The following is a 21,110-nucleotide window of genomic DNA, read 5'->3' as shown; positions in this document are numbered from 1 at the left end:
AGCGTAGGGAAAACTTGTTTGGCAGAGATGAGAGACTTCTAGACCAGGTTTTGGGGATATTATCACTCCTTAAGGAATGAGCACATTTACAGGCATATGGAGACTTACAAAGCCATTTTCACTCTACTGGGGGATTATGGTTTATGATACAGACACAGATCCATTTCCCAGACGTTAAAAATTAAGAATTGGTCTGTTTTTAATGGCCATTGTGTAACCTTCCAATGTGTTTTTGTCCACATCTGTTTATGTGTCCAATTTTCATAGACTAGTAAAAAAAATGGATTTGTTAAAAATTGATCCATTTACTTCAAGGCAGGGTCGTGTTTTTAAATAGTCATTTAAAAAAAACGACGTGTGAATAGACTGTGTCATGTTCATTGTGTATAAAATGGCCATGTTACCGCTGTTTTTAACCGTTGTTTGAATAAGGCGCACAAGGTGGTTATTATATATTGACTCTATAAAGGGAGTCAATTGCAAAGACATAGAGATTTAGCATAGGGACCTGACATATCCTAAGGCTGACTATACACATTAGATTTGGACAGTGTCGCAATGGGTCGTTGGTAAGAATAATATCACCATTAACATTAATCATCCCCATTAGGGGGCATTTTTATTTAAATTAAGAAACAAGCACAGTGTGCCTTCACAACATGGCTGATGGTTGGTCAAAAACAGTCGATCATACCAAAAATGTAAAAAAAAAATTAAAATTTTTCAGCATGACCAATCTTCTTTTGGCAGATAACTTCTGCCTTCAGCCAGTCTCAAGCAATCATTCATGGAATTTACATAGCCAATTTTCAGCTGACGCTGGGTTCACACCAGCGTCCGGGTCTCCGCTTTCAGTTTCCGTCTTCTGCATGCAGAAGATGGAAACCTGCCATGCCGAGTCCGTCTGTGTGCGCTGGTGAGCGTTTTTTGCTCTCTGTGTTTTTTTTTAAACTGGACACAGAGTACTGCATGTCCGACCCTGTGTCTGGTTTTAAAAAAACGGTTTCGTTGCGGAGAGAATAAAACGCTCACCGGCGCTCACGGACGGATACTTTTCAAACCCATTCAAATGAACGGGTTTGAAAGATGCTGCAGGTTTCAATCTCCTGTCCAGTTTTGTGCAGGAAACGGAAATCTGCATAACGGAGTGCCGGGCGCAGATGTGAACAAGCCCTGAGATCGGTCAAAATTGAATGTGTATGGCCAGCTTATAGAGGATCTTTCTTGTCCTCCGACATGAGAAGTATTATATACTGTTAGAAAGCTGACAGTGCACTGAATTTATCACTTTGTTAGCTTTGCCAGTATTGTCTCGGGTGGTGGAAATATCAGTGCCGTTAGTTTTGGCACTGATTTCCCTCCACTGTCAGAAGGGTGGCCCTAACAGCCTAGCTGTAAGACCTGCCTTTCTGCAAGAATATCATCAATATCTCTGGCCCCCGGACGCATACTGGTAAAGTGAATTCAGTGCACTGATAGCTTTGCCAGTATGTACCTGGATGCTACAAATATTGGTGCCATTAGTTTCGTCACTGATTTCCTTCCACTGTCAGAAGGGGCTGGCTGTAAGACCCGCCTTTCGGACAGTGGAAAACTCATACTGATAACGTGAACTCAATACAGTACCAGCTTTCTAGAAGTATATAATACTGTTGATCTCTGAGGACATGAAAGGTCCGCTTTAAAGGGGTTGTCTGGGGTTAAGGATTTTCAGGTGCTGAGGAATACTGTAGAAGAGCAATAAAATGTATAAGACGTATTTGAGAGTATGATATGTCTGCCTAAGAACATGTGTTTTAAGGGAAACACATAACTGTGAATGTTGGGTATTAAAAGAGCAGTCCTGGTTTAAGCTTCTTATGGCGTATCCTTAGGATAAGCCATAAATACCTGATTGATGGGGGGCAACACCTGGCCAACAAAGTCCTCAATTTCAATGGGAGGTGTAATTTTCTGAAAGATGTCCTACATTAGGGACATGGAGGAAAATGGTGAGGAATTTGGTGTGGAATTTCAGCGCTGAAAGAAGAGCCTCCCATTGACTTCAATGGGTTCCTTTTTCTGCTAGTGGAACCCATTGAAGTCAATGGGAGACTTTTTTTTTCAGCGCTGAAATTCCACACCAAATTCCTCACCATTTTCCTCCGTGTGAATGGACCCTTAAGGAGGCCATAACTGTGTTCTGCATAGGCCCTCGTATATTAGCTATAGTAAGCATGTGTTGAGGATATACCTGGTATCTAGGAGAGAAAGTTCTCTAATACAGAAAGCAATTAAATGACCCTCCTTCTTCAGATGGGATATGAATCTGTATAATATCAGAGGCACTTGGACTTCTTTGGAAACGCACAGTAGATCTCTAATACCGTTGTGTGAATATTTCCCATTTTTATGCTTTTTGATTTAATATATATTATGGCGAGGGACATTATCCAGAAATATCATCAGCTCACCCGTATGTCACTGTACACAGACAAATACACGACAACTAGTTATCCTGCTGTCTGTGAATGAAACCGCAGGAATTATAATGGCCATGATACTGATGATGCTACTAGGCTACCAGATCCATAATGGTGATAGTCAGGGAAGTGAGAGTCACCGGATCAATTGGTAAAATGCTACATAAACTCATATGGAAAAATCTGCTGCTGTACAGTATTCACACCCTATAGCCTGACGCTTTGTGGTTACATCAAGCAGGAGGAACTGTCCTATAACAACATTTCTTCCTATCCAATAGTAGGTAGACCCCAGCAGATGCTTCCTTAGGGATGGGATTGAGGGACACAATACTCCCGGGTGCCTGGTGACACTCCTGGTGTATGTGAGCCATCGGTTGGGTGCGGTTTCTCTGGCCAGCACCCGTCGTTCTCTATCTCCCAGTTTCGGGGGTCTGCTGACTCGGGGCACATTCCGACAATCACTGTTCACCTTCCTCTTTGTAATCATATAGGCTACTGTCGATTTGGGGTAATTCAGTTCGCTTGCTGTGTCCCTTAAGCATCGACCATTTCTGTGGTACCCCACAATTACTGCTTTCTCAAAATCGGACAACTCTGCACTTCTTGCATGCAACCAGTGCCAATGCTGTTTCCTATTTAATGGCGGAAGGAGTGACGTACATCACAACCGCAGATATCTTCATCTGCATGGGTGTCCAAATACTTATTGGTAGACAGTGTATATATTTCCCATTCCTTTTGCAGTCATTCTTGGGTTTGGCTAAGAAAAAACGCAGCATCTGCAACAAAAAAGTCTGTGTTTCTGCAACGTGGGGTCTCTGACTTAAACTGGAGCTACTTTCCATTTGAAGGTACCCTAAGAACAAAGCCAATGGACCTGGGTAAACTCATGAATTTTTGTTTCCCAACCAGTCTAACATTAGTTGGATCCACTTAGAACAATGGGAAAAACTTTCCATATATAGGTATATCAAGCTTGTACCATCATATACTGAGTGAAAGTTCTTTATTTATGTAAATATGATATTTCACTTCTTTATCTTAATAAATGCGCCCAAATTCCAGAAAACCTGATTTTAGTTTTTTCCTTACAGTGTATTAAGCTTTGACTGATGGAAAAAATCCATTTGAGAATAAAATGGTGTGGCAACAAAATGTGGAAAACTGAAATTTAAATAACGGTCTAAGGCGCTGAGCCCCACGTTGCAAAAATGCAGCTTTATTTGTTGCAGATTTTTGAGATAAAAGCAAGGATGTCTACAGAAGGAAAGGGAAATATATAGGAATCTCTTACACTTCTACCTTCTGCTCAATCCAGTCCTGGCTTTGGCGCAAAAAAACACAACAAAAAAGTATCTTTTCCACAAGGTGGGGCCTAAATATTTTATAGAACTGTGTGCATGTGTTCAGAAGCTCAGAAGAGGTATCGCATTCACCCAGTGGCATAACTAGGAAATGGCGGCGACATGGGCCCCCTCCCCCCGACCGACACCGACGACCTTGACTGACCCCTTCTCCACATTTCTGCGCGCTCTATTATGCCCCTAGTGGCCCCTGCACACAGTATTATGCCCCTCAGTGGCCCCTGCACACAGTATTATGTCCCTTAGTGGCCCCTGCACACAGTATTATGCCCCATAGTGGCCCCTGCACACAGTATTATGTCCCTTAGTGGCCCCTGCACACACTATTATGCCCCATAGTGGCCCCTGCACACGGTATTATGTCCCTTAATGGCCCCTGAACACACTATTATGTCCCTTAGTGGCACCCTGCACACAGTATTATGTCCCAGCCAGGATCGGTAAGTAAATAGGGTACGGTAACGGCCTATTAAGAAAAAAGGAAAAACCGCAGTGGTAGCAGCTGTCGCCGGGCCCCCTAATGTCCTGGGCCCTGTGGCAGCCACTACCACTGCTACCACGGTAGTTACGCCACTGTATTCACCATTAACATGGAAAAAAGGTATGTACGTCTTTCAATAAAAAATGGGGCAAAAAATAGGGACAACTTGTAACGTCTCTGCCTGTTCAGGCTTCGCCATTGCCCTCCGCTTGCGTGGTGCGGTGCAGGAGACGTATTCAGTTATTATTCCTTGCTTTAGGTTCTTCTTGTATTGTCTGAACACTGTCCTATTCCCTCACCTCTGTACTTGATTTTCCTTAGCCTGCAAAATATAAACTTTTTGAGAATGTGGTGTATATTTTCGGCCAGAATCACCATCCTTAAAAATATGTTATTTTTGATTTGAATTGATATTTTTAAGGTGACCCTCTGAATGTCTGATCTGAAAGTACCCGATAACTAAACCAAACACCCGTGATCCCATAGAGATTTAGATGTGCTGGGCCCTTACTGCAAGAGACATGGCCTTCATCTTACAAATATTTGCCGCCAAGATTCATCAAACATATTTTAATGCTTAAACTCCAAATAATTGTATTCCCTGTAGGCCGAGCAGATTTCTGCCATGTTCCTATGGGAGTAGAGAATGAGACTGTGGAAAGATAAGGGATACATCTCCAGCATAGCAAATAATCTCCTATGATAATCAGGCGTCGCTTCCTGATTAGATCTCGCCAGGGATATGTTGTCGCAGTTTGTCGAAGCGGCAGAGAAAATCCCTGGAAATAGATGAAATGCGTCGTGTTTGTTGTCCCATTTTAATTTGGAAACTGATAAAAACATCCACAGATTGTCCCTTTGAGGTTTAGGTTGATATATATATATATATATATATATATATATATATATATCGTATATTATATACTTTATAAACTACAAAATAAGGTTGGAAGATGATAAATTGTATTTATCATTACTCCGTATCTGACATTGACAGCACAAGATCATTTTCTAAGGATCGGACTCCTGCCATGTGGTTGTACCTGTCATCATAGCTGAGACGGAGGGATTATTATTATCTTTTATAGCACCAACATACTCCACATGTTCATACTCCACATACTCCTCCATGCTTTACAGACATTGTCATTGCTCACTGTAACCCAGAGCTCATGATCTAAACTCAGTATGTCTTTGGAGTATGGGAGGAAACCCATGAGAAGAGCATAGAAACTCCATGTGTGTATGTCACTGCAGGAACTTGTCTGTTGGAATTGGTGTGTTGTATGTGTGATGATAAAGGTTGTGCTGTGCACTTAGATTTTATACCCTTCATTGTCATTGAGTACATTTTTTCCCATTTACCGTGGTGTGCCATAATAGTCAACATTGCCGCTATACCTTGTCTTAAGGGAGGGGTGCTAGGAGGTTCTGCCACCCGCCCACTTGGATCCATTGATGGGCAGTTGATCAGCAGTGCTGAAGCAGGGAGCACCTTTGGGCGTGGGGTTTCCTGGGTGACTGCCTCCCCTCCCAATGCCATCCGTAGATGTGAGTGGGAATTCGGTGTAGCTGAAAGGGGTATTCCCACGTCGCAAACTCACCAGTCTTCACTGCTGTAAAATCTTCTTTCTTCCTGGTTTCTTGCGTCATTTGGTGGGCGGGGTTTCACATGCAACCTGCTGTTTAGCTCCACCCCCAAATCAGCGTGTAGCTCCGCCCACCACTTAGCGTGATCCTATGGGGCGGCTGAAGGGCCTGTGATGTCATCAAAGGTCCTCAATAACACTATATGCACAATATTGGACTATGAAGTACAGGCAGGAGCAACTCCATTCTGTGTTACATACAGAGACTCCTTGTCTCTGCCATAATGAACACAATTGAATTAGCTAGCCTGATAACTGGGAGAACAGAAGACGAGTTCATGAAAGCAGCTCCTCTCCCCTATCTGAGAGCAGGAACCTAGGTCATGTGGTGCAGACACAGGAATAGCTAGAAACACAGGCTCGTGTAGTTAGCCCCTCCTCCCTCCCCCCTGAGAGCAGGCAGCTACATCACTTGACTTTTGAGCAGATAAGTCAAGGGCTGTGTCAACAATGAATTGAATAAAGTAAGATAGTGAACAAACAAAGCAGTTTTGCTGAAGCAATGTATTTAGGAAAAGTCTTACATCCACATTAACAAGCAGTATAGATAGGATCCTTGTGATGGGACAACCCCTTTAAATGCTGGGCCACAATGTTGCTATGAGGGGTAGCGAGGAGTGTTTTGATGCCAATGGGGGATAGCTGGTTTGGTGTTAATAGATGGACTTATGTTTGATTTCTTGCATTGACTGATTTTACATATTTTCTGTTTTAGAGAGTGGGCACCTTTGCAGGCGTATGGAGACTTACAAGCCATTTTCACTCCACTGGGAGATTATGGGAAATATATGCAACTCTGATTTCCAGGATGTATTTAGGAGAACAGTGCCTCTGTTCGCTGCCTCTTAGTCATGCATGAGGTTAAGGGGGCTGTTCTCCTAATTACATCCTGGGGAACAGATTTGCATATATTTTCCCATTGTCCTACATACAGTTAGGCCCGGTCCAGATGTTCCAGGTGTTAGACTAGTTCTGGTTCCCGATGCAATGTTCTCAGTACACACCGCTGCTTATCCTGTCAGGTGAATTCATTGACTAATTATTTAATTCCATGGGTTATATCTTGTACAGCACAACATGGTACCAGTTACCCCTGAGGAAATTGCTTTCGGTACAGCAATATCTGTGGGGATCCCTTGCACGCTATTCATATTGACACTGCTCCTGTTGTGGAGAAATCCAACATGAAGCAGCTGGTCCAAATGAAAAAGATTATTTACTTTCAATAAAACAGAAGTGAGAGATTACAAAGTATTATCGCGGTGATACAGAATATAATGCTCAGTCATAAAGGTCCCCCTTGGCTTATACTCGAGTCAAGCAAAAAAAAATTAAAATTATTATTTATTATTTGGGGGGGGGGGGGGGTCTATGACCAGCCGCAATAGTAATGTATAGAATCTTCCATAAAATTGTGAAAAAAAAAAAAAGTAAATAAAAGTTGTAAATCCCTCCTTTCCCTAGAATACATATAAAAGTAGAAAATGACTGTGAAACACAAACACATTAGGTATCCCTGTGTCTGACAGTGCCCGGTCTACTGAATATAGGGGATCTGCAGTGCTCCTGTTCCGTCGGGAAGGGATTTATAGAAGCACTGCAGATACCCTATATACAGCCAGACTGAATTCCAAGTGGGGGGAAAAAACCCAGTCCTCAAGCTCAGGGAAGGGGCAGACAGACAACCAAAACACCTTCCTCCCTTCCCCAGCACCTACTGCACCCAAAAACTCCGACCATTTTAATTTTTGAAATTTCCCAGTAGCTGCTGCATTCCCCCCCTTCCCCCTCGGCTTATACTCGAGTCAATAAGATTTCCCAGTTTTTTGTGGTAAAATTAGGGGCCTTGGCTTATATTCGGGTCGGCTTATACTTGAGTATATACGGTATTTTGCTTACTTATATAGAGCCATCATATTGTCAACACTGGTCTCATATAGGGCTGGCAATCTATATTCCCTATCAGTGTGTCTTGGGAGGAAACCAGAGTACCCAAAGGAAGCCCAGGCAAACATGGGGAGGTCATACAATCTCTTTGCAGATGTTGTCTTTGGCTGGAGTCACCGTGTTGTTCTTATAGGTAATATACATAAAGCTCCATGAGTCAGTCACCAGTCAGTATCTGTGTATGTACAAGCTGTATATGAAGTACATGGAGTGTGGGGGATGATACTGGATGAAGGGATCAGGAGCTGAGGAATACTGTAGAAGAGCAGTAAAGTGGAGAAGACGTATTTGGGAGTATGATTCTCCTGCCTAAGAACATGTGTTTTAAGGGAAACACTTAAAACTGTGGATTTTGGATGTTAAAGGGGCAGGTTTAAGGGTAAGTTCACACAGGGTTTTTCTGGTCAGGATTTTGAGGATTTTCCGGCTCCTGGAAAAAGAAGTGAGATGCTCATTCTTCAGGCGGATTCGCCTCACAATTCAGCCTGAAGACACTCCCTTCTCCCAACTAGGCCTAATCCGGAGCAGAGTGTGTGACTGAATGCTGCTGCAGTGCACCGGCATTCAGTTGCGGCTACCCGTTTTTTGGTACGGAACCTGAGGTGGCCTCCGCCTCAGGTTCCGTACCAAAAAAACCCTTTGTGAACTTACCCTAAGCCTCTCATGGTCTTTCCTCAGGATAGGCCATAAGTACCTGATTGGTGAGGGGCTGACAGCAAGCCCCCGGACAGATCAGCTTACAGAGCTGCTATGGTGCCCCTGTATAAGGTCCAAGTGCCGTCACTGCAGCTCAGCAACGACTCACTTTAAGGAAGATGAGCTGAAGCGACTGCGTCCGGCCACTATACAGGGGATGGAGCCTTCTACAGTTGGACCCCACTGATCAGGCATCTATGGCTTACCCTGAGAATAGGTCATAAAAAGCCTGGACAACCCCTTTAACCTGAAATGGTTCAACAAAAGAAAATTTATGGACAGGAGTCTGGATTATGGTGGTTGTTAATTTTAGATCATTGGTAGAACGAAAAGCACAGGTAGTGTGAGATCTAGGGAAAGCTTTGTAGGCGACAACAAAACATTTAACCAGTGCAGTGACTGGCACAGCAGAGAGCCATAGATATAGTGCTTGGCAGAGAGATAAGCCTGGTGACTGCATTCAGAATAGCAACAATAACAATTTTTGCAGTTTCAGCAGAAAACGGGGGATTTGGGAGAGATTTTTGAGACGCAAATGATTGAATATAGACATCTATACTGAATATGGTTATACGGTGATGCCCATAAATAAATGACTATGACAGCAACTGCAAACATGAAACAGATTCTCTAATTGATAAACATTAAAGATCACGGAGTATATAAAGTGGCCCCTCAGGCTACATGGGAAATTATTCTGTTTCATGCTCAAACTAATTTTTACCGGTTTGTGAAGTTTCTTATGCAGTAGGAGAATAATAAAGCCTAAATAGCAATTCCATACAACCCGTCTGTGTGCGTCCTTGTATATTCCTGGCCCTGATCACTAAAGCAGTGATACGGTGCTTCATTCTCAGTACTGTGAGAAGGCCCAGATGTCCAACCCCCAGGGCTCATATATCCAAGTCATATCGGTAAAATGGGAATAACCAACAAAGCCAATAATGTAGAGGAGAACAGAGCTGGACATTTTTATACATTGTCATGAATATAACAAAGTCCGTCGTCTTTCAATTCTATGGTTTTATCTCTCAGGACGTAATAAAAAACCTCAAATGTCCTTAGAAGATCTTAAAATGAAGTAATTATTTATATAACAAAAATAAAGCCATGGAAAAGTCATTTGTTCCCCCAAACCAATATCTTGTAGAACCACTTTTTCCATAATGGTTTTCTGTATGACTTTATCAGACTCTCATATCATTCTGGAGGAATTTTAGCCAACTCTTCATTATGATATTGCTTCAGTTTATTGAGGATTGTGAGTATTTGTATATGCACAGCTCTCTTTAACGGTTTTTCCCCATTTTACTGTTTTAGCAGTTTGCCTATTGTCTCTTCTTCTCACTTCCTGCATTTTAACCCCCCCCCCCCCCCCCCCCAGCTTGCTGAACGGGACACTATGAACTACCACAATACTTATGCAGATCAGATAATATGCACATGCTTGCAGAGAATGGACTCGGTGTTATCTATGCGTTTGCATAGGTAAGATAACAGACTTGGCTTTATCAGCAAATTGCAGTTAGCTCAACCATTGTCCTGCTGGCTGAACAGAGAGTGACATCGCTTGTCCTGTCTGACAGCTGTGTGGTTATGGAAATGCTGTGTAGACAATGGGAGGAATACGTTCACATAGCAGGAAAACAAAGCAGCATTTCTAAAGCAATATGTTTAGGAAAAGTCTTCATTTTACATAAGCTACCAGTATAGATAGGATCCCTGAGATGAGACAACCCCTTTAAGGTACAGACACAGCTGTGTTGAAATGTTGTAGATTGGCTGGTTTGCTTGGGATCATTGTGCTGTTGCTTGACCCAGTTTTGGCTTTTGGATAGCTGACCTCACATTTGATTCTAGAATACTTTGATATAAGGAGCTTGTGATATTCTTGTATTTATATATGTGCAAGAGTAAAGGGGCGTTCACACTACCATTGGTGATCGTCAGCTCTGTCCGTAGCTATTGTCTGTTACAAGATTTTAGCAATGGACACTCAGAAATCCATTAAAATTTCAATTCATTTCAATGGGATTTTTCTTGTGTCCGTTAGGGTGAGTTCACACTGAGTATACGCCAGCTTATTCTGAACGTAAAACATGCTCAGAATCAGCAGCGTATAAAGCAGATCCCATTCATTTCTATGGGAGCCGGCATATGAGCGCTCCCCATAGAAATGAATGGGCTGCTTTTTTCACTGCGAGCAGTCCCATTGAAGTAAATGGGAAGTGCTCGCGTGTACGGCTAGCTCTGCTCATGCCGAGCCATACACACGGGCACTTCCCATTCACTTTAATGGGAGTGCTCGTAGTGAAAAAAACAGCCCATTCATTTCTATGGGGAGCGCTCGTATGCTGGCTCCCATAGAAATGAATAGGATCTGCTTTATACGCTGCTGATTCTGAACATGTTTTACGTTCAGAATAAGCTGGCGTATACTCAGTGTGAACTCACCCTAACGGACACAAGAAAAATCCCATTGAAATGAATTGAAATTTTAATGGATTTCTGAGTGTCTGTTTGTGTTCGTTTACACCCAAATCCTTTTTTTCCAGCAGACACAAAAATCCTACATGCAGGACATGCCACCCCTACTCCTGATAGTGCTCATCCATAGACAATTACTGGGGGAGGCGTTCCTCCCTGCTCTCACAGTACAGCTCTATAGACGCTGCTGTGTGTAAGGGCGTTCCTGACTGACTGTCAAGAATGGCCTTCTGACGGTGTAGAGCTACGGTACCGCCACCGATAGCTCTTCACCTGGGGCACAGATCGTGAAAGCCGACAGTGCGCTGAATTCAGCGCACTGTCGGCTTTCGAGCGGTATATAAAACCACATGTGCCCCAAGTGATGAAAGGTCCTCTTTAAGCAAAAGCAGGGCCACTAACCTTGTGTCACAAGAGCTCCAGACATGCAGAAAGTGAAAAGTGCACTATCTGTCTAGGAAGAAAAGGTTGAACACAGATGCTAGGAATAGAAAAGAGTGAACACTATTCGAAACTCCCGTTTCGAATAGCACGCTCCCATAGAAATGAATGGATGTAGCTAGCACGCGGGGGTTAAACGGCCGGCTGCCGGCAAAGTCTGCGTGCCGGCCGCTTCCATTTCTATTGGAGCGTGCTATTCGAAACGGCTGTTTCGAATAGTGTTCGCTCATCTCTCGTTAGGAATCTCATCTCTAGTTAGTAGTCTCAGCATAGAGAGAGAGGCCTGGACAGAGTATCTGAGGAAGAGAAAACAGAATCCTTAGATTAGGTCAGAACCAGGACAAATTCTATAGATGATGCACTGGAGGAGTGGGAGTCTCCCTCCCCAAAGATCTTCCCCTGAAGAGACCTGAACTTCATTGAGTGTTGTTGAAAGCAGTACTTGCAAGTTTCCTATTCTGTATTGCTTTAGAGTTCACAGTAGAAAATTGCAAAGACAAACCAGTTGTCAGATGAGTCTGTTGTCAGATTTGCTCACCATTACAAAGAGGAAACCGATCAGTAGTGAGTTAGTTAATCGGTAAATGTTGCACTGACATACTTGGGCCTGCTGTAGAGATATCTTTTCATGTACATGTTCTGCAGATGCAGCAGGTGTTCTTCAGTTTCCCTGCTGAACCCCTCTGACACAGAGCTCCACTGTGCCGCAGAGTATCCGACGGCCTGTAAAAGAAATGGAAGCAGACAGTTATATGGCAGATTTATACTGGCTGCAATGAGCAGTTCACGTAATGTGCTAGAAGTAAATACAAGATCGCTTCTGACACTTGTACAGGGATTGCATCAAGGTGTCAGCCTGCCCGGCTGCAGAATATAGGCAGTATAATGGAGTCATCCATAAGACATCACTCTCACTATTATTCATTCTGTACAACATGGATTTATGTTTTATCACAACAATTCTGTTTGTTGCTCCACATAGAAGTTAATGTGTCGATTCATTACGGGGTAATCTCTATAAAGGTTTACTTTCTGCTCTGCACAATTACATCTCATTCACAGATGAGTTGACACATGAAATTACTTGTTGTTTTCACAGTACAAGAGGCGGCAAGTACAGAACTCGGCCGTGTTAAGAAATAGCAAGTGACATGGTGATTCTCCTAGAGCGCAATATCTGTATATAGTGGGAGACAGGTTGGACATGGTCAGGAGCCGACGAGGGCCATTGTGTCACTTCAATGAGCGCTGGTTATGTACACATGTGTCTGCTTTACTTAAAGAGACAAAGCCATGGCACCCCAGAGGGTCTGAATGCCATGACTCACAACTTTTCAGATGGTCACATAGATAAATGTAAGACTAGAGATCGAGGTTTTCCTGTATTTGACGGCTATGACAGAATCAGTATCTTCAGCTATGGACAATCACACAGTAAAAGGCTCGGGTCACACCATGTATGAGAATTACATTTGCCTCTACAGCAAACCTGCTTAGGGTATGTTCACATCTGTGTAATCTGTTCTTCTGGCTAGACAAAGGATTAGGAGACCAGTTTCCAGAATAAAGAGGGTCAGTCTAATCGTGGACAACAGGGCATGCCAAGGGAGTGTAATGGAGTTCATTGGGTAGCTGTTATCTTCTCATTGACATGGCATTGACTTTTTCATCAGCAATCTCAAATGTATTCTGCATTGGATGGATCCTGATGCAGATGTGAATGTAGCCTATGGGCACAGAGGGCTTCTCTCTCCACCATTTTCAGTTTGAATATGGTGGACACCACGCAGACCCCATTAAAGGTAGACAGGGTCCACCCGTGTCCATATGTAACCACTGTTTTAGTTTTCCAGCTCTCATTCGGGTGCCCTGGTAAATCTGAATGATGGAGACCATAATGCTAGTGTGAACCTCAGATTGCTGGATGGGAGTTAGGAGATTGTAACATAACCACGACCTCCTTTTTGTCAATGAGGCTAATTTTTTGCCAACATTGCTCCCTAACGGGTGAACCATGGCTTTCTGCCGCCTGAAGCGGACATCAGAAAGCCGCCCCCCCCCCCCCCCGGAGGAGGGGGTAGCGGGGCCGAGCAGGAGGGGGCGGGGCTGAGCGGAGGGGCGGGGGCCGAGCGGAGCGATCGTCTTTAGCAGGCAGAGAGCAGGCACGGAGAGGACCTGCTCTCTGCCTGAGCGTGAGGGGCGGCCGCTGGAGCAGCGCTGCTCCAGCGACCTCCCTAATCCACCGCTTAGTGACGGTGACCCTAAGCCAGTTCAGGACAGCTTGTCCTGGACTGGCTTAGGTCAGCAAAAATGACGCCCTCCCCGTGGCCCTGGCATAGCGCCACCTGAAGCGGTCACTTCAGGTCGCCTCATGGGAGGTGCGGCACTGCCCCCTAAACTCTTTCTCTAACTGCTGCCTCACCCCCTGAATATGAGTTTGGGCTCCATCTAATTGTGCAGTATCCCAGCATCATGCACCTAAAATAAATTCCGTACTTCAGTCTTGTGAGGTTTGTCCACTTTCATGGTAGTCCAGGAGGTCTCCTTTTTCCATGAGCCTTCCAGACTGACATGGAGGTTTTCCTTTTGTACGTGTCAATTGTTCAACTTTCTGTGAAAAGCAGTGTGGGAAATACCACTATGCGTTTTAGCCACGTTTTTTTCAGCAGCGGCTTTTGGCTGTCGTCCGCTACTTGGGGTCTTAGCATAAACAGGTTAATGTAACTGGTGATCTAGAGAGGGAAAAGTGTATTGTCATTATACCTGCTGGTCTAGGTCAGTAAGGGTGTCAATGTCAGTATAAATGGTGGGCTATGGATGTGAAGGGACTAAAGCCAGTAAGAGGTTTATGTCATTATACCATGGTGGTCTAGAGGAGTAAAGGAATTGATTTAATTATTCCATGGTGGTCTAGAGGAGTAAAGGAATTGATTTCATTATTCCATGGTGGTCTAGAGGAGTAAAGGAATTGATTTCATTATTCCATGGTGGTCTAGAGGAGTAAAGGGATTGATGTCATTATACCATGGTGGTCTAGAGGTGTAAAGGGATTGATGTCATTATACCATGGTGGTCTAGAGGATTAAAGGGATTGATGTCATTATACCATGGTGGTCTAGAGGATTAAAGGGATTGATGTCATTATACCTTGGTGGTCTAGAGGAGTAAAGGGATTGATGTCATTATACCATGGTGGTCTAGAGGTGTAAAGGGATTGATGTCATTATACCATGGTGGTCTAGAGGTGTAAAGGGATTGATGTCATTATACCATGGTGGTCTAGAGGATTAAAGGGATTGATGTCATTATACCTTGGTGGTCTAGAGGAGTAAAGGGATTGATGTCATTATACCATGGTGGTCTAGAGGAGTAAAGGGATTGATGTCATAATACCACGGTGGTCTAGGGGAGTCAAGGGACTGATATCATTTATACCATGGTGGTCTAGAGGAGTAAAGAGATTGATGTCATTATAACATGGTGGTCTAGGGGAGTAAAGGTCTCAATGTTAGTATAACTGGTGGCCTGGGACAGGAAATAGGCTAATGCCAGTATACCTGGTTATCTAGGGAAGTGTAAGAGTTAATTGCAGTATAACTGGTGATCTAGAGCAGTGAAAAGGATTAATTCCAGTAACCCTGGTGTCATAGAATACTGAACAGAATAATGTAATCCTCACTTGTATTCTAGGGCAGTGATATAGTTAATATTAATATTCCTGGTGAATCCAGGGAAGCGATAGAGGGGCTGAGAGGGTGTAACTGCACAGTTCTCTCTATGAGCTCTTACCATGGGTTAATGGGTTATTCTGCCTTATGGTGAGGAGGACATGTGACTCCCCTGACTTCGGGGCCAGGATGCAGATGCAACTGCTGTGACCCTTTTATTTACACCACTGTCTGCTTTGTTGTGCTATTTGCTCCCATTATATTCTCAAAAGTTTAAACCCATGAATAATTTTGCGTTCTGTTCCAGTTTATTTTTTCAATAGGATAAGTAATGCTGCAATATCCTTGCTATACTAGAACCCCTATGGCCCCCACGGATGTCAGTGAGGTCTCTCGGATTATTTTGGATACATCACAGAATGCATCTGTCACAACGGTCATTACTCTATTATGAATGTAAACTATTATGCCAATGTGAACAGAGCCTTACCTGCTCAGTTTCTTGAATGTCTGGTTTTCGACAAGAGAAGGATTCATTTCCTCTCAGACAATATTATTACGTCTTTGCTCATGTAGATTTCAGCAGTCTTCTGATGAGTGTTCTAAAGGCTCTCGCTACAATAGAAGGAACGTCTCGGAGAGCTCAACGTTTAATTGAATTTTGGAATCATATAAAGTAATTCATTTCTCATGTGAGTTTCTGCTTTGTTTCAGCAATATCAAAATGCCTCAAAACTGGAACAGTTTGTGACACGTTTTTTGTTGAAAGAGACTCTCAACCAGCTGCAGTCTCTACAGAACTCATTAGAATGTGCCATGGAAACCACCGAGGAGCAGACTCGCCAGGAAAGGTAGGTTTATGTAGACACCTCGCCATGTGCACATGTCGTTCTTCCTTACAGCAGAAATGTCCTGCTTTTCTCTAAACGTATTGTTAAATGTTCTTGTTAAATTTTAGAATTCCAGATATAATACAATATATTATTCTTGGATTTTACACAGACACTTAAAGCAACACAACCTATTCCCCTGTTCTATGTAAGTCACTAGGGCAGATTTATCATGCTTTCCCAACAGTATTCTGCCGTACAAGGCGTAAAAAGTCACCTTACACCTTACCTGACAGTGCTGATATCATATACATTATATAAGGTGTTGCAGGCAGGAACACAAGGCATTTCAGTGATGGTGGAAGTAGTGGATGGATGTGTTATTGGTCACTGCAGGATACAATGCACTGAGGGCTGCAAAGCTTCCAATAGAGCTAGAGGATCTTAGGAGTAGGAGAATTAGAACACAGTTTAGTCAAATTTAATCAATTACAGGCATATTAGTGATATGAATCATAAATAGGAAGGAGAATATCTGTGCTGTGTGGGTCTGTTCTGTTGGGGAAACATCTTTTCTCAAGTCTGTTTTGCAATAGAGAAATTTGATCTGAAACTGTGACTGTCCACTCACTGAGTATCTTATAGTGTTTCGGTGTTTTAACATCAAAGTCAGTATTGTTAGTGAAAGTTTTTTAAATTAAGCGTTCTTTAGGGCAAGAGTTTACAGTTTTTTTTATTAAGTACATACAAACTGCTGTTCTAGCAGCAAAACCACTGATTCTACCTTCGCTAATTTGAAAATCTTCGTGTTTTGTTTTTTTTTTTTGCTCACCCAATAAATAGAGATGAGCGAGTAGTATTTGATTGAGTAGGTATTGGATAGAATACTGTGGAATTCAAAATACTTGTGCTCGGTCGAATGCTACTCCTATTCGCAGTAAAGATTCAATTCAGAACCAGCATTGATTGACCGAATGTTATACAGTGTACATCATTCGGCCAATCAACGCTGGTTCTGCCGGAGGCTCGTCTGTGATGAGGCGGAGTCTAATATCGGACCACAATGGAGACTGCTGTGGTCCGATCTTAGACTCCGCCTCCTCACAGACGAGCCTCCGGCAGAACCAGCGTTGATTGGCCAAATGCTGTACACTGTATAGTATTCGGCCAATCAACACTGGTCAATGCATTCCTATGAGAAAAGTCATCTCCCATGTAACTGCAAGCTGCCAGCTCTCCCGACTACCAAGGACGAGCCTGCTGCAGAAACAGCATTGATTTGCAAGCACACGGACCTGTTATAGTCTATGGGGTCCGTGAGCTTTAACTGCACAGCGCTCCTCCTAAACACTCTCCTCCTGCTACTCGTAGACTTGGTGACTCTCCTTTAGTCGAATAGTGGTTTCCCCTGAAACGAGCATTTTTCCCATAGACTATAATAGGATTCGATATTCGATCGAGTAGTCGAATATTGAGGCTCTACTCGAAACGAATATCGAATCTCAAATATTTCACTACTCGCTCATCTCTACTGAACAGTATGGCATGTAAACATTACTGGCAGCTGCATTGTCCCTGAACAGCAGAAATGATATCTGTGAGGGTCCGACACCTGAGACCCCTACAGATCTAATTTTGATGACTTCTCCTAAGGATAAGCCAACAATATTAAAAACTGGATAACCCCTTTAAAGGTAATGTCTCATCAGTAAATGACCTATTTTTATGTCAAGTTTTTATATTAAACATATTATTCAGTTTATGATATTTTTTTTTATTTATTCATTTCCATGACGTTGGCCCCTTTAAAAGGTGCTATGATGATTCCAACTAAAAATATCACACAGACCCTTTGCAAAAATATGTTTTACTGCTCCTTTTTATTTTACTTTTTCTTCCACGTTTATCCCTTGGTTGGTTGTATGACAAGTATCTTGATCTGTTGATAAACAAGAATCGGGTATGAGGTTGCATATGCTTTATTAGAAACCCTTCAGTTATTATGGGGATGTGAGATATCTCACTAATATGACATCTGTGGCACATAGGGATGCTGGGCTGTCCCTACTCTTTAAAGATTCTGGTAAACTGTAGGTGTTACGAGACAAGGCTTTGAAGTCTCTAAGCATATCCGAGAGCACTTGACAACTTTTTCGAATGTCTTCTACACCTAGAGCCAATCACTTGTGCCTCGGGGAGTAATCTGACTTGCAAATCCCAGACTGCAGATGCAAACGCATAAAACAGGAACAAAGTTTTCCTTCTATGAAGTATAAAAGCTTTCTATCTGAGCAGTGAAGACTTAGATACTCATAGTGCTTTATTTGTAATGTTTTCAATACTTTTTGTGCCAGAGATATTGGTCCATATTGACTAAGCAGTATAGGCTTAATTTAAGGGCAATACGGACTGAGTACTGACCAGGGACCAGGACTCACCAACATCATACTCATATGACAAGACTACAGTAGTTACATAGTAGTACATACTGTAGATCACTATGATATTCTGAGACTGGAACATCGCATAGTGTTATGGAAATTTTTGGAAATACAGCAGATATATGGCCGAATTTGACAGATTGAATACACCCATCTGAAACTGATCTAATTGAGTTTTCTGGATAATAAGGTAAATAATGTAGATCATCAATATCAGACTGATGGATGTCTGGCACCGAAATCAGGTGCTATCAGCGGTCATAGAACTACAACAATTAGGAACAACATGCAATGTCTAGTCATGGCACCACAGCTTTGTCGTTTTTTGCAATATCTGTAACAAATACAGTAGAGGCCACAATGGAACATTATACTTTGTGGAGGGGATACTATGTGATGTTATACTATGTGGAGAGGCCGCTATGGGACATTATACTGTGTGGAGGGACTGCAATGGGACATTATACTGTGTGGAGGGGCTGCTGTAGGACATTATACTGTGTGGAGGGGCTGCTATGGGACATTATACTGTGTGCAGGGGCCACTATGGAACATTATACTGTGTGGAGGGGCCACTATGGGACATTATACCGTGTGGAGGGACTGCTATGGGACATTATAATGTGTGGAGGAACTGCTATGGGACATTATACTGTCTGGAGGGGCCACTATGGGACATTATACTGTGTGGAGGGGCCACTATGGGACATTATACTGTGTGGAGGAACTGCTATGGGACATTATACCGTGTGGAGGGACTGCTATGGGACATTATAATGTGTGGAGGGACTGCTATGGGACATTATGCTGTCTGGAGGGGCCACTATGGGACATTATACTGTGTGGAGGGGCCGCTATGGGACATTATACTGTGTGGAGTAACTGCTATGGGACATTATACTGTGTGGAGGAACTGCTATGGGACATTATAATGTGTGGAGGAACTGCTATGGGACATTATACCGTGTGGAGGGACTGCTATGGGACATTATAATGTGTGGAGGGACTGCTATGGGACATTATAATGTGTGGAGGAACTGCTATGGGACATTATACCGTGTCGAGGGACTGCTATGGGACATTATAATGTGTGGAGGGACTGCTATGGGACATTATACTGTCTGGAGGGGCCACTATGGGACATTATACTGTGTGGAGGGGCCGCTATGGGACATTATACTGTGTGCAGGGGCCGCTGTGGGACATTATACTGTGTACAGGGGCCACTATGGGACATTATACTGTGTGGAGGGGCTGCTGTAGGACATTATACTGTGTGGAGGGGCCACTATGGGACATTATACTGTGTGGAGGGGCCACTATGGTACATTATACTGTGTGGAGGGGCCACTATGGTACATTATACTGTGTGGAGGGGTCACACAGTATAATGTCCAGTATAATAATATTTTATAGACATTCAGGTTATGGGATCTAAGCCAGATGAGAACAGTGCACCCACCTTTGGTGCCTTTACCCCATTCCACTGCTGATCGGTAGGTTTGGTGATGATAAACTCCAACCAATCTATTATTGATGACCTGTGTTAGGAGAGACCTTCAATATCTGATCTCGGACAAGCCACAAGCCCTTTAATTCGTTCAGGCTCTCACCTTGCTACAGTTTTCTGTAACCAGCTTTGTTTGCCATATAAAATACATCAAAGACTGAATTGCTGAAATATTGATCAATCGTTCAAGCTTCATTGTCTTAAATGGCTAATACAGATCTGTAATAAGAATGTTGCCATAAGCGAAATAGAGGCAAGGCAAAATTTCCCTGATCTCTATTAATCAGTTGTGATAAATGAGGGCCAATGTATCCTCAGATCTTCACTAGAGCATGGCGTGAATGCTAAGGCCGTCCTCACAGATATTCCCACGCTATCGGCTTATCATACAGAGAATAGTGCCTGTAATAAAAGCTGTAGATTTCCCTGACATCTGTATCCACCTCCATCTGCTTCCTTGCTCCACTTTCCCATCCCTTTAAGGAGAATCCTCTGACTCATCTGCAGACACCTTCTTTCTGAATCCTATTCTTCAGAAATTGAAAATACAAATGTGAACACATCTTGTTTCTTGCAGTTTACTCGGAGAAGTGATTGGATTAATGGCAATGCCCTCCGGATCCTTCCATTCTGCATAAATAATGCAATGACCAAATCTAAACATGTTATCTAAATAGCGGAGCACTGGGAGGCTTCAACTAGGTCTGTGCAAGATTATAGATACAACGTTCTCTCCACTAGTGCTATATATAAGCAGTATATAGTGTCTTCTCTGTTACATGTTTACACTTTGTTTCATTTCCCGCATCATTATATGTCTTCATTTCTCTATTTTTTTGTGTCACAGTCTCTTTTCTCATCTCTCTTTTTTTGCCTTCTGGTTATATCTCTTCTAGATTATCTCTGTGCTCTTCTTTACTATTATTGTATCCTCTCTCCAAGCTCTATATGAGGGGGGGGGGGGGGGGGGTGCCTCAATGTGCCAGACACCCCCTGCTCAGGCTTCATCCGAACAATATGAACAATATGATGTCTCCTCACCTCCATTTTCCGCTTTGTATTGATTCTTTTTTTCCCTCATCCTCCGAGTTTTGTCATTAGTCTTAAAGAGACCCTTTCATATCCTCAGGC

At 43.0% G+C, this 21,110-nt stretch overlaps 1 protein-coding gene across 1 annotated transcript in view; it reads left to right on the top strand.

The window, feature by feature from the left end:
* NECAB1 (N-terminal EF-hand calcium binding protein 1) overlaps nt 1-21,110 on the top strand; it is a 115,946-nt gene that overhangs the window by 69,013 nt on the left and 25,823 nt on the right. The window contains exon 6 of the mRNA XM_075270333.1: nt 15,913-16,049. Within this exon, the coding sequence (XP_075126434.1) occupies nt 15,913-16,049 (137 nt within the window). The remainder of the gene's footprint in view (nt 1-15,912; nt 16,050-21,110) is intronic.

The sequence above is a fragment of the Leptodactylus fuscus genome, chromosome 4 (genome assembly GCF_031893055.1).
Source record: "Leptodactylus fuscus isolate aLepFus1 chromosome 4, aLepFus1.hap2, whole genome shotgun sequence".
Taxonomy (NCBI): Eukaryota; Metazoa; Chordata; class Amphibia; order Anura; family Leptodactylidae; genus Leptodactylus; species Leptodactylus fuscus.
The sequence above is the reverse complement of the archived record's forward strand: the minus strand, read 5'-3'. Positions and strand labels throughout refer to the sequence as shown.